Source organism: Eubalaena glacialis, chromosome 3 (assembly GCF_028564815.1).
Source record: "Eubalaena glacialis isolate mEubGla1 chromosome 3, mEubGla1.1.hap2.+ XY, whole genome shotgun sequence".
Classification (NCBI taxonomy): Eukaryota; Metazoa; Chordata; class Mammalia; order Artiodactyla; family Balaenidae; genus Eubalaena; species Eubalaena glacialis.
The window spans coordinates 182,611,348-182,625,657 of NC_083718.1; the positions used below are offsets into that span (position 1 = coordinate 182,611,348).

The 14,310-nt window shown below is 38.1% G+C and overlaps 1 protein-coding gene across 1 annotated transcript in view; it reads left to right on the top strand.

The window, feature by feature from the left end:
• The window catches only part of FBXO42 (F-box protein 42), an 84,470-nt gene that overhangs the window by 29,121 nt on the left and 41,039 nt on the right, over positions 1 to 14,310 (top strand). Inside the window, exon 2 of the mRNA XM_061187068.1 lies at positions 13,279 to 13,545. Coding sequence (XP_061043051.1) covers positions 13,296 to 13,545 — 250 coding nt within the window. The 5' untranslated portion in view covers positions 13,279 to 13,295. The remainder of the gene's footprint in view (positions 1 to 13,278; positions 13,546 to 14,310) is intronic.

Below are 14,310 nucleotides of genomic sequence, written 5' to 3' on the forward strand. Positions count from 1 at the left end.
GATAATGCAAGACTGCATGTTTCTTTGATGACCAGGCAAAAACTGTTACAGCTTGGCTGGGAAGTTCTGATTCATCCACTGTTCACCAGACATTGCACCTTTAGATTTCCATTTATTTCAATCTTTACAAAATTCTCTTAATGGGAAAAATTTCAATTCCCTGGAAGACTGTAAAAGACACCTGGAACAGTTCTTTGCTCAAAAAGATAAAAAGTTTTGGGAAGATGGAATTATGAAGTTGCCTGAAAAATGGCAGAAGGTAGTGGAACAAAATGGTGAATACATTGTTCAGTAAAGTTCTTGGTGAAAATGAAAAATGTGTCTTTTATTTTTACTTAAAAACTGAAGGAACTTTTTGGCCAACCCAATAGTTATACGCAGATTTCAACTGAGTGGAGGAGGGTAGACGCCCCTAATTCCCGCCTTGTTCAAGGATCAGCTATACAAGAAGTTCTGTGCAATAGCAGAAATACTTGTATAAGATACGTTGATATGTTTAAAAGAAACTTAAAATCAATTGCTGTTATTTTTTTTTAATTTTGGGGAAAATATTCATTTAATGATACAGAGCTGATTATGCAAAGTAAAATGAATTTGATTTTTAAAAAATTATTCCTTCTGGGAATTCCCTGGCGGTCCAGTGGTTAGGACTCTGCACTTCCACTGCAGGGGCCACGGGTTTGATCCCTGGTCAGGGAACAAAGATCCTTCAAGTTGCACGGCATGGCCAAAAATAATAATAATAATAAAATAAAACTTAAAAAAAAATTTCTTCCTGCCATTGAAATAGATCTGCAGTGGATGACTGAACTAGAAAGATGTTAGCCCTTCTTAAAACTGAAACCATGAAGTGATGATTGCTTTAACCATCCTTAACCCAGGGGAGACTTTTGTTTTCCTTATTATTTCATAGACTTTCCTCTGGATTTTGAAGAGTTTTCTAACTTAGATCATTTTGGAATGAGGTTTGGACTTGTTCCTTTTTTTCCTTTCTCTTTTTTCTTTTTTTTTTTTAATGTGTCATAAAATAGCATCTTATGTTTTAAACTTTAGCTTCTATGGGAAGTTTTGAAGCTCTATGGTTTGACTGTAATATCCCTAATAACAGTAATAAAATTTGATATATTCCATTGCAGTTTAAAAGAAAAAAAGGTGCTACAGTTAAGTCTTGTTAAAAATACAGACCTTAAGAACTTAGTGGGGGAAACACATGAGTAAAAAAGCATTATAAATTCACCAGCCAATGAGACAAAAGAGCAGCTAAGCTATTTCTAAAAGAAATCAGGTTACATTCATCTTTCACGCATTCTTGCCAGTAGCCATCATTGTCTCTCTTTTTCTAGCATTTGGAAATGGTTTCCCAGCATGCTGGGAGTTTTAATTTAAATTAGCCTTTAAAAAATTTCAGACTGTATAACTTGTTTAAATTATGAGATTTTTTTCCACAAAGTAAATAACTAGTAAAATGAAATAGCCTGACATAGTAGTGAAATAGTAGTCCCAAAAATATTGGTTCAGGTTCATATTGTCTTGAGAGTTTGTGCATGCGTGTGTTTATAAGGTTTCCTTTCTTGGAAGGAAAAGCCTTTATTCAGAGATTATGATCTTCCAACTTGTTCAGGTTTTTAAACGTCATTTTATGAAACTATGACGATATTAGATGGTAGGATTTGTGGGTGTGGGTAGGTAGTTTTTTTTTTTTTTTTCTGCCTTATTTGGGAAAATAAAAAGTTGTCGACCCTATCTCAGTTCAAAAAACTTGCTGGTCTGTGAAATTCAGAGGTCTGGGAACCATTGTCATAGAACCTTTCCCCAAAAGGCTAAGAGAATCCTGGTATGCAGTGGTTTTGCATACTCCTCCCTTGTTTTCAGAATGAGGGTACATAATGGCAGAAAAATCAGAACATCTTAAAAATAGTAATGACTTGGGACTTCCCTGGTGGCGCAGTGGTTAAGACTCTGCACTCCCAATGCAGGGGGCCCGGGTTCCATTCCTGGTCAGGGAACTAGATCCCACATGCATGCTACAACTAAGAGTTCGCATGCTGCAACTGAGAAGCCCACGTGCCGCAACTAAGACCCGGTGCAACCAAATAAATAAATAAATATTTTTTAAAAATAGTAATGATTTGCTTAAGTACTATACATTTTATTTATTTTTAATTTTTAAAATTAAAAAAAATTTTTTTTTTGCACCACGCAGCTTACAGGATCTTAGTTCCCTGACCAGGGATCAAACCCGTGCCCCCTGCAGTGGAAGCATGGAGTCTTAACCACTGGGCTGCCAGGGAAGTCCCTTATGCCCCATTGTTACCCTCTAGTTTTATTTGTCTTTAACCATCTGAAATCTGTGATTTTATTATTTTTCATTTAAATTTTTGATACGAAGTTTCTGCTTTTTTCAATCAGAATATCTAGAAATGAACATTTAGGTTTTGTTGTTGACTCTAAAATGAATTCATAAAACTTTGTTTGCTTATTCATTCAGCAGCCTTTTGCTGAGTGTGTATATGGATGCAAGAAATAGAATTATTTTCTTTTGTGCCCTAAGGGGAGAGGAGGAGGCAGACAGACAACAGTATAGTAATTGCTAGTATGAAGGCAGGTACTTAGTATTGTGGAAGCACAGAGGGAGAGGTAGGTGTGCTTTGAGCGTTTCTGCAGCCTGGTGCAGTCAGTTTTGAGTTAACACAGTTTACTACTGTTACAGTATGGTTATTTGCCTCTTTTGCATTTTCTTACTTTCCTAAATAATTATTTTCAAGAGGAAAATAATTTCCAAGTCTAGAAAATTGCACCTTTTAATGCACCTTTTCTCTAACTCTCCTCTGATTTGTACTACACTTCAAATGAAAGCCTTTTGTTTAAAATCACTGTTACAGTTAAATTATTATCATTATTTTTTTTTTCTGGGCTCTGTATTCTGTTTATCATTATTTTTTATAAATTTATTTATTTATTTTTGGCTGCGTTGGGTCTTCGTTGCTGTGCGTGGGCTTTCTCTAGTTGCAGCAAGCGGGGGCTACTCTTCGTTGTGGTGCGCGGGCTTCTCATTGAGGTGGCTTCCCTTGCTGCGGAGCATGGGCTCTAAGCGCACGGGCTTCAGTAGTTGTGGCACGCCGGCTCAGTAGTTGTGGCTCTCGGACTCCAGAGCATAGGCTCAGTAGTTGTGGCACACGGGCTTGGTTGCTCCGTGGCATGTGGGATCTTCCCGGACCAGGGCTCGAACCCGTGTCCCCTGCATTAGCAGGCGGATTCTTAACCACTGTGCCACCAGGGAAGTCCTACAGTTAAATTATTACAATTAGAATTACTCTATACTTTGTATATTATTATTGTCTTCTCTTAAAATCTAAAAATTCAAGCTCTCATGAAATATAAATTTTAGTGTTAAAGTTTTGTTATACTTTTTTCATTTTATACCACATGAAACATTTTGCTGAACCTAGAGTATATGGTTCTCCATATGGAATTTTCAGAACCTAGAATATCTTCATTGATGATTGAAACCAGTACATTTTTCTCAACCATTTATACTTAGTAAAATCCTTTGGCTGCTATATATGAATATGGGGAATGGCCCTGAGAACTGTACATTTCTGCTACTATTCTGTAACAGTCATAAAATGCTTTCATTTAACATCAGCCATTGCAAAGAATGATAAGAAAGTATACTGATGGGTAGTTTGGGGAAATACTTTATTTTTCTGTTTCATTAAAGGGACTCTTACTTGGATAACACAGAGATGAGTTAACCATTTAAAAAGAACAAACCTCACTGCAGCTGATATGTTATTAAATTTGGAATGCTTTCTAGAAACAGCTCTCTGAATTTACTTGTCAAAAAAGCTCACAGTTTGCTAATAGCAACAGTAGTTATGCCAAATTATTCTATTTCTAGACTTTTTTTTATCAAAACATTGACTGTCAGGAGCTAAGGAGTCTCCAGATTATGAGCTTCTGTTAATGTAGATAAAATATTAAGTAGTTTGTACATGTGGTAAAATGCCCATCGAGTAAAAAACAGTTTTTGCCCTTTTTAAAAAAATTTTCTTTTTTTTTTTTTTTTTTTTTCCCCCCACACACACTGTATTTTATTTTTACAAGAGATAAATAAACTGACACAAAGCATTTGAAATGGATGACCACAACAAAAGCAACAATGATTGCAATTACCAAACACGAAACACACTAATGCTATGTCAGAATATTGATATTCAGTCCAGTAATGCTCCACTGTAACAGGTCCTTTACTTTGCAGTGCAAATTGATTTGTATATTTTTTGCCTCTGAGTCCTTGTGGGTTTTTTTTTTTAATTCAAACAGAAAGTCACAAAAATTATAATCATCCTCATCAGTTCACTCAGTCCCATGTAATTAATTTTTTTTCATCTTGATCTTTTGTTAGTACTTTTATGAATTCATCAGTTTTCCATTAGAGTTCTGAAAATGCTTATTCATTCAGTTCAGCAGTATAGTCAGTTACCAGAAACCGGTGCTTGTCAGAGTCTTTTCCATGAACTCCTTGAAGATGAAACAAGGAACATTTTTGCAAAAGCATCAGAGTACACACAGAACTGTCTGTAAATGACAAAAGACTTAAAAATGACCACGGTTAAAGATTTGATGAAAGTTGATAATAATGCAATTGACAAGGAAATTTAGTTATTTCTGAGATATACATTTTAAAGTAATGACTAGAATTACGACTTATAACATTATACCAGAACATACGATTTTTAGAAATTTCATGTAATATCTGAAACATTTATATTAACATATTTCCATACAAATAACCCAAGGAAAGTTTAGTATTAGTTGTTTTTCTGCAGGTTCTTATTAGTCATCAATTTTATACACATCAGTGTATACATGTCAATCCCAATCGCCCAATTCAGCACACCACCATCCCCACCCCACCGCAGTTTTCCCCCCTTGGTGTCCATATGTCTGTTCTCTACATCTGTGTCTCAGCTTCTGCTCTGCAAACCGGCTCATCTGTACCATTTTTCTAGGTTCCACATACATGCGTTAATATACGATATTTGTTTTTCTCTTTCTGACTTACTTCACTCAGTATGACAGTCTCTAGATCCATCCACGTCTCAACAAATGACTCAATTTCGTTCCTTTTTATGGCTGAGTAATATTCCATTGTATATATGTACCACAACTTCTTTATCCATTCGTCTGTTGATGGGCATTTAGGTTGCTTCCATGACCTGGCTATTGTAAATAGTGCTGCAATGAACATTCGGGTGCATGTGTCTTTTTGAATTACGGTTTTCTCTGGGTATATGCCCAGTAGTGGGATTGCTGGGTCATATGGTAATTCTATTTTTAGTTTTTTAAGGAACCTCCATATTGTTCTCCATAGTGGCTGTATCAATTTACATTCCCACCAACAGTGCAAGAGGGTTCCCTTTTCTCCACACCCTCTCCAGCATTTGTTGTTTGTAGATTTTCTGATGATGCCCATTCTAATTGGTGTGAGGTGATACCTCATTGTAGTTTTGATTTGCATTTCTCTAATAATTAGTGAGGTTGAGCATCTTTTCATGTGCTTCGTGGCTGTCTGTATGTCTTCTTTGGAGAAATGTCTATTTAGGTCTTCTGCCCATTTTTGGATTAGGGTGTTTGTTTCTTTAATATTGAGCTGAATGAGCTGTTTATATATTTTGGAGATTAATCCTTTGTCTGTTGATTCGTTTGCAAATATTTTCTCCCATTCTGAGGGTTGTCTTTTCGTCTTGTTTATGGTTTCCTTTGCTGTGCAAAAGCTTTGAAGTTTCATTAGGTCCCATTTGTTTATTTTTGTTTTTATTTCCATTACTCTAGGAGGAGGATCAAAAAAGATCTTGCTGTGATTTATGTCAAAGAGTGTTCTTCCTATGTTTTCCTCTAAGAGTTTTATAGTGTCCAGTCTTACATTTAGGTCTTTAATCCATTTTGAGTTTATTTTTGTGTATGGTGTTAGGGAGTATTCTAATTTCATTCTTTTACATGTAGCTGTCCAGTTTTCCCAGCACCACTTATTGAAGAGACTGTCTTTTCTCCATTGTATATCTTTGCCTCCTTTGTCATAGATTAGTTGACCATAGGTGCATGGGTTTATCTCTGGGCTTTCTATCTTGTTCCATTGATCTATATTTCTGTTTTTGTGCCAGTACCATATTGTCTTGATTACTGTAGCTTTGTAGTATAGTCTGAAGTCAGGGAGTCTGATTCCTCCAGCTCCGTTTTTTTCCCTCAAGACTGCTTTGGCTATTCGGGGTCTTTTGTGTCTCCATACAAATTTTAAGATTTTTTGTTCTAGTTCTGTAAAAAAATGCCATTGGTAATTTGATAGGGATTGCATTGAATCTGTAGATTGCTTTGGGTAGTATAGTCATTTTTTAAAAAATGCTTAGCTCCCATTAGTGTGGCTGGGGTGGGTAACTTCATGAGTTCATAATGATGTCTGTGCAGGGTTGCTACTTTGCCCCTGAAGCTTGAGAGGCCCTCATGCTGATGGATGACTGTGGGTGCTTTCCATTCAATCCAGCTACGCATTCTTTAGTTAAGTCTCAGTGCTTTATTTTACCATCATCATTGAGGTTCTTCCTTAATTGCATTTTTTAACCTTTTGAAATTGTGAAGAATAAGCTTGATTGTATTTTAAATGTTCAATTTCCTTTCAGGTAAGTGAAGTGTACTCTGATTTTCTTAAGAAAAGAAAATGTGTTTACTCCAAGAGGATTGTCAGATGTCTAGTTGTGTAGAAATCAAAGGTACAATTGGTCAAATATTGTACTAGGCAGTGATTGTTACATTGATAACAAAGTAGTTTCATTCCCATCTTGAATTTCTTTGAATTGATTTTAACCCTTCACAAGTTAATCTGTTTCCTCCAATAAGTTCAGAGGAGTTTGTTGCCATCTGCTGTCTTTACAGAATCTTTATGAAGTAGGTGGGGAACTTTCATTACTTAGGGGTAGAGAGATTTTCCTGTCTTAACTGTGTGACTTAGCCTGGGTAACAGATCATTATTCCTAGAAACAGTGGCCAGATCTCCCAGTCTCAAAGTCTTAACATTAATTTAAACTCCAGAAGGGCAAAATATTTGGGTTTTAAAAATTGGTTTGTATTTAGTTGGATATAGTGTAGTAGTTTTTCAAAGGAAAAGATACAGCTGGGCCAAATAAATGGTTTCTCTTCAGTACCATCCCTCTTGACCCAGCAAAGGGTCATTGGGTATGGCTCAGGAGTCTGGCAGCAGACTCTCAGGCCAGTGTACACCTTTTGACATGAAAAAATGAAAAACTGTTTCAAAGTGTCTCTATATCCTCTGGGAGTATGAGTGACGATTTCATTACCTAATCATGGACATGAAAATGAAGGGCTGTGCAAATTGGTTCAGGGCACGTAATTACAGAGGATTTGCATCTGAGCCCATACCTGTGTGTTCTCATTGGCATCTGTGCTCAAAGCCAAGTTAGCAAACATGCCCTCGGGGGCATGAGGTTTGCTGCTTTCATGGACAGTGAAATGGTTGAACAATGAGAATTGCTTAAAACTTGGAATTACAAAAGTATGAGTCCCTTTGTTTAGGTTTGCTAATTGAGAAGGTTTGGAAAGAGAGTAAGAAGTTGTTTTATTGAGCCAAACCGATGTATTTTGCTTGGGAAAAAATAGTAATATAAATAACCTTTTGCAGCCTTCATTGATTCAGTTTGTTCAGAAGCAGACCCTCAGCTCACAGTCTGTCAAGATGTGTAAGGGAGCAGTTGTATTTCACATGCTATATTTAATTCAAATGTGAAAGATGCAGCCGAACTCAAGGAATCTGTCTCTTTGGACTCTTTTCCTTGGTGAATTTCAGAGCTGAGTGAGGGTTAAATATATGAGGAAGTCAATAAATAAAGGAATATAGTCAATGGGAGATGAAAAATGATAACTTGCAGGGGAAAGAGTAAGAAGGATTGTGGAAAGTGATATTTTTTCCAGTGGAAAAAGACACTTTTGTGGGAGAGGGGCAAGAAAAATTCTAATTATTGTTTTCTGTTTTATGTAACTGTACTCTTTTTAAAAAGATTTTTAGAAATTTTATATTGGAGTATATTTGATTAACAATGTTGTGTTAGTTTCAGGTGTACAGCATAGTGATTCAGTTACACATATAAATGTGTCTATTCTTTTTCAAATTCTTTTCCCGTTTAGGTTATTACAGAATATTGAGCAGAGTTCCCTGACAGTAGGTCCTTGTTGGTTATCTGTTTTAAATATAGCAGTGTGTACATGTCAATCCCAAACTCCCAATCTATCCCTCCTCCCCCCTCCCCCCCATAACCATAAATTCATTCTCTAAGTCTGTGAGTCTGTTTCTGTTTTGTAAATAAGTTCATTTGTATCATTATTTTTAAGATTCCGCATACAAGCGATATCATATGATATTTGTCTTTCTCTGTCTGACTTACTTCACTTAGTATGATAATCTCCAAGTCCATCCATGTTGCTGCAAATGGCATAATTTCATTCTTTGTAATGGCTGAGTAATATTCCATTGTATATGTCTACCACATCTTCTTTATCCATTCATCTGTCGATGGACATTTAGGTTGTTTTCATGTCTCGGCTATTGTAAACAGTGCTGCAGTGAACACTGGGGTGCATGTATCCTTTTGAACCATGTTTTTCTCTGGATATATGCCCAGGAGTGGGGTTGCTGGATCATATGGTAGCTCTATTTTTAGTTTAAGGAACCTCCATACTGTTCTCCATAGACTGTACCAATTTACATTCCCACCAGCAGTGTAGGAGGGTTCACTTTTCTCCACACCCTCTTCAGCATTTATTATTTGTAGATTTGTTTGTTTGGCTGTGCCGTGCAGCTTGCAGGAACTTAGTTCCCTGACCAGAGATTGAACCCGGGCCCTGGACAGCGAAAGCATGGAGTTTTAACCACTGGACCACCAGGGAATTCCCTATAGATTTTTTTCCTAATGATGGCCATTCTGACTGGTGTGAAGTGATATCTCATTGTAGTTTTGATTTGCATTTCTCTGATAATTAGAGATGTTGAGCATCTTTTCATGTGCCTCTTGGCCATCTGTATGTCTTCTTTGAAGAAATGTCTATTTAGGTCTGTTGCCCTTATTTTGATGGGGTTGTTTGTTTTTTTGATATTGAGCCTCATGAGCTGTTTGTAAATTTTAGAGAGAGACTAATCTCTTGTCGGTTGCATAGTTTGCAAATATTTTCTCCCATTCTGTGGGTTGTCTTTTCGTTTTGTTTATGGTTTCCTTTGCTGTGTAAAAGCTTTTGAGTTTAATTAGGTCCCATTTGTTTATTTTTGTTTTTATTTCCATTACTCTAGGAGATGGCTCAAAAAAGATATTGCTGCGATTTATGTCAAAGAGTGTTCTGCCTGTGTTTTCCTCTAAGAGTTTTATAGTATTCCATCTTATATTTAGGTCTTTAATCCATTTTGAGTTTATTTTTGTGTATGGTGTTAAAGAATGTTCTAATTTCACTTTTTTACATATAGCTGTCCAGTTTTCCCAGCACCATTTATTGAAGAGACTGTCTTTCCTCTATTGTATAGTCTTGCCTCTTTTGTTGTTGATTAATTGACCATAGGTGTGTGGGTTTATTTCTGGGCTTTCTATCCTGTTCCATTGATCTATATTTCTGTTTTTGTGCCAGCACCATACTGTTTTGATGACTGTAGCTTTGTGGTATAGTCTGAAGTCAGGGAGCCTTATTCCTCCAGCTCCATTTTTCTTTCTCAGGATTGCGTTGGTTATTCAGGGTCTTTTGTTTCTCTAATTTTTGTTTCTCTAATTTTTGTTTTAAAAAATTTAAGATTTTTTGTTCTAGTTCTGTGGAAAATGCCATTGGTAATTTGATAGGGATTGCATTGAATCTGTAGATTGCCTTGGGTAGTATAGTCATTTTGATATGTAACTGTTCTCTTTAGGGTAGGAGTTAGGGCTAGAAATGGAAAGGCCTTCCTCTAGCAAGTTAAGCATGTGGAAAAACAGTTCACTGAAAGTAGGGCAGATGTGGCTAACTATCTAGAATTTTTTATTTAACACAATTTATAGTGAACCTATCACAATACTTCTCTACTTTTGAGGAATGGAGGAAATTGCTGCTGCCCTCCCTCTGCCACCACCACTCTCCCCCAACTAGGAGGATTTAGGCTACTCCCCTACCTTTTTTTTTTTGGCTGCATTGGGTCTTCGTTGCTGCACGTGGGCTTTCTTTAGTTGCAGCGAGTGGAGGCTACTCTTCGTTCTGGTGCACAGGCTTCTCATTGCGATGGCTTCTCTTGTTGCGGAGCACGGGCTCTAGGCACACAGGCTTCAGTAGTTGCAGCACGCAGGCTCAGTAGTTGCGGCACACAGGCCCTAGAGCGTGTGGGCTTCAGTAGTTGTGGCACGTGGGCTCAGTAGTTGTGGCTCATAGGCTCTAGAGCACAAGCTCAGTAGTTGTGGCACACGGGCTTAGTTGCTGCATGGCATGTGGGATCTTCCCGGACCAGGGCTCGAACCTGTGTCCCCTGCATTGGCAGGTGGGTTCTTAACCACTGTGCCAGCAGGGACGTCCCTCCCCTACTTCTAATTAGCCACCAGTTGTTCATCATCATCAAGATTCTAGCAGCCACTTTGCTAGGACACATTGCAGTATCATGAGCTAATTTTGTAGATAAATTATGTTGGGAGCAATTTCATGAGTTTTGACTCATGTTTTTCTTAATGTGATCATTCTTCCAGTTTTTAAGATGTTGTACATAATTAGTATGTGAATTACAGGAGTGGTAGAGATAAGGTTGGAGGTTTCTTTGCTCTCCTCGCACCACCACCCCCCTCACCTTTTGGAACATTTCAGATCTTTCTCAAGGCCCCAAAGTATATTTCAGGGTCACTCTTCTCTTCCTGTTATTTCTTATCCTTCTCGTTAGTGCTGGAGGGAATGCTGGAAATTTGTAAGGTGGATGGCATAGTGAATGGTCAGGGTAGGTGTGTATGGTCAAGGGAATAGATGTATTAAAAAATTATAAAATGAACTCAGATGCCCCTTCAAGAAATGACTTGCTGCCCGTTTGTAAGGAGTGTAGCAAAAGAAAGCTGTTAGTCCTTTCAGGGTCTGCCACAGCATTGGAAACAAGATCATGCTCTTCTCAGGGCAGGCAGTGGTGGTGAGCAGAGCAGTGATCTAAGAGCCTCACCTTCTTGCCCAACACTGGAGTCCTCCACCTGGCCGTCCTTGCTCCCGAGCTCTCTGTTGTACAGGTTTTGTCAGATCTGCCTCATGGTCTGATGGCTCCTCCTGCTAAATCCTATTCTTTTCTTCTCATAAGAGTTCTCCCCATTAAACCTTTTTCATTCCTAATTTTATTTTAGCATCTGCTTCCTCTAGAATCTAACCTGTGACACACTTCTTACATAAATCACCCTATTTCCTTCATTTTAATGTTTTTACCTCAGGCTTTGCATGAAACATCAGTGGTGCGGTATAAATGAATTGCCTGCCTCTGTGTATGTTTTATTTATTTATTTTTAATTTATTTTAAATTAATTTATTTATTTTTGGCTGTGCTGGGTCTTTGTTGCTGCGTGCGGCTTTCTCTAGTTGCAGTGAGCGGGGGCTACTGTTCGTTGTGGTGCGCGGGCTTCTCATTGTGGTGGCTTCTCTTGTTGCAGAGCATGGGCTTTAGGCGCGGGCTCAGTAGTTGTGGCTCACGGGCTCTAGAGCGCAGGCTCAGTAGCTGTGGTGCACGGGCTTAGTTGCTTCGCGGCATGTGGGATCTTCCCAGACCAGGGCTCAAACCCATGTCCCCTGCATTGGCAGGCGGATTCCTAACCACTGCACCACCAGGGAAGTCCCTCTGTGAGTGTTTTAACTTGTGCTCTTCCTAGAAAATTCAGGGAATACAGGTAGCACAAAGACATTTAAAAATACCCATAATATTTTTAAAAAAATTAATTAACCTCCACTAGAGGTAACTGTTAATGGTGGCTTATTTTTTTTTAAATTTATTTATTTATTATTTTTGGCTGTGTTGGGTCTTCGTTTCTGTGCGAGGGCTTTCTCCAGTTGTGGCGAGCAGGGGCCACTCCTCATCGCGGTGCGCGGGCCTCTCACTGTCGCGGCCTCTCTTGTTGAGGAGCACAGACTCCAGACGCGCAGGCTCAGTAGCTGTGGCTCACGGGCCCAGCTACTCCGCGGCATGTGGGATCCTCCCAGACCAGGGCCCGAACCCGCGTCCCCTGCATTGGCAGGCAGATTCTCAACCACTGCGCCACCAGGGAAGCCCTATGGTGGCTTATTTTGGTAAACTTTAGAGAAGTGAATTAAGTGTTCACCTGGGTGAATTTTTCACAAACTGAACACATCTGTGTAACCATCACCCAATCAGGAAGCTTTACCACTACCCCAGGAGCCTCCCAGTCATTACCTTTGGTAACCGCTATCCTCACTTGCAACAACATAAATTAATTTTGCCTAGTTTTGAACTTGATATAAGCATGGTCATGTAGTATGTACTATTTTGTCTTCTTTGCTCAGTATTATGTTTAAGAGATTTATCCATGTGTGTATCTGTGGTTCCTTGCTGTATAGTATTCTGTTGTGTGAATGTACCACAATCTACCTGTTCTTTTGGTGGTGGGCATTTGTATTATTTCCAGTTTTTCACTCCTTGGATCTGTTATGATGTTTTCTAGTATAAATATTGCCTTGTGTTTGGTATTATAGCTAGTTAAGCCTGTTACTGAAATATTTATTATCCTCTTAAGTGAATTACCTTGTATAAAAACTAAAAAAAACTGTCATTTCTTATTCCAATATCCTCAGAATGTTCTTTTTACTCTTTTAGGACCCACAGTTAGTGTTTTCTTCTAAGTTTGAGGTCTTGAATCATATTACTGGCCAAGGGAAGCTAGTTACTGTTCCCTTTGCTGTCTGCCAATCAGATCCTTGAGTTAGAGGAGTTGTTGAGAACAAGTTTTTTGGTTTTATGGTTATACCAGAACTCGGCTGTCACTCTGGTTTTCAGTGGAGAGAAAAAATACCATCAGAAGCCTTTAGGGATTTATTAGATATTTGGGATGGCCTTGGTATTTGAGCTGTACTTGATAAATTAAGGTGGCTCACAACTGGTGTGGGAAAGTGCTAAAGGACAGATTTCAGATTGAGCATCTAAAAGAAATCATGAACAGCTTGGATGCCTTGCCTGAGTTATTTCAGAACTTCAGACAGTGTATACTGATGTTTGTTTCTTTCCCGCTGTAGCTGTCAAGTGGAATGTCATGGCCAGCTCCTCGGACAGTGAAGATGATAGTTTCATGGCTGTGGACCAAGAAGAAACTGTGCTGGAAGGGACAATGGAGCAAGATGAGGAGCCCCACCCAGTATTGGAGGTTGAGGAGACTAGACATAATAGGTCCATGTCTGAGCTGCCAGAAGAGGTTTTGGAGTATATCCTGTCCTTTCTTTCACCATACCAAGAACACAAAACTGCAGCCCTTGTCTGCAAACAGTGGTACCGACTTATTAAAGGTACTGTGGAAAGTGGAAAGTTTTATTTATTTATTTAAAATTTGTTTGAATGATTTATTTTTACCTCCCAATTTCATTTTCTCTTTTCTCCCTTAAATTTATTGTGGTTCTAAAATTTAGTGTTAGATGATTAGCACTGTACATTTTTCTTTTCTCTTTATCCTACCTAATTTTATGAACAGCTTGAATACCATAGTATTTAATCCAATTTCCAGTTTTAAAATGAGGATTCTTTTTCTGCATATTCTTAGAGTTGATCTGGTAAGTTGTATTGTTCTTGAATAGGTAGAGTAGGGATGGATATGGATTGACAGTAATAGCTAACCTTCATATAACTCTTAACATTGTCAGGACTATTATAACTGCTTTACAATCTTCATAGCGAACTATAAGTAGCTTAAAGTAGCTAATTGTGGCAGATGTGGGATTATGAAAGCATTTACTGCTTGATTTTATCTCTAAACAGCACAGGCCCTATGTATGTCTTTTACTTTTTAAATGAGTTTCTCCTTTTTTTTCCCCCTCCATTTTCTAATCAAGATTTCAACTTTGGCTAAATGTTGAGGTTACTAGTTGTACTGTAGTTTTAATTAATAGCAGTTATTTGGTTTCATTCCATTTTAGGTGGAAAGGGCCCATTTTTTGAATGAAGATGACCGAGCCAGTTGAATAATCTTTGATCAAAGCAAGGGTCGTATCAATTTTTTCTTTCCTGTTGGGAACAAGGCAGCCAGAGATACGAGAGAGAAAAACTTTTAGATCAGA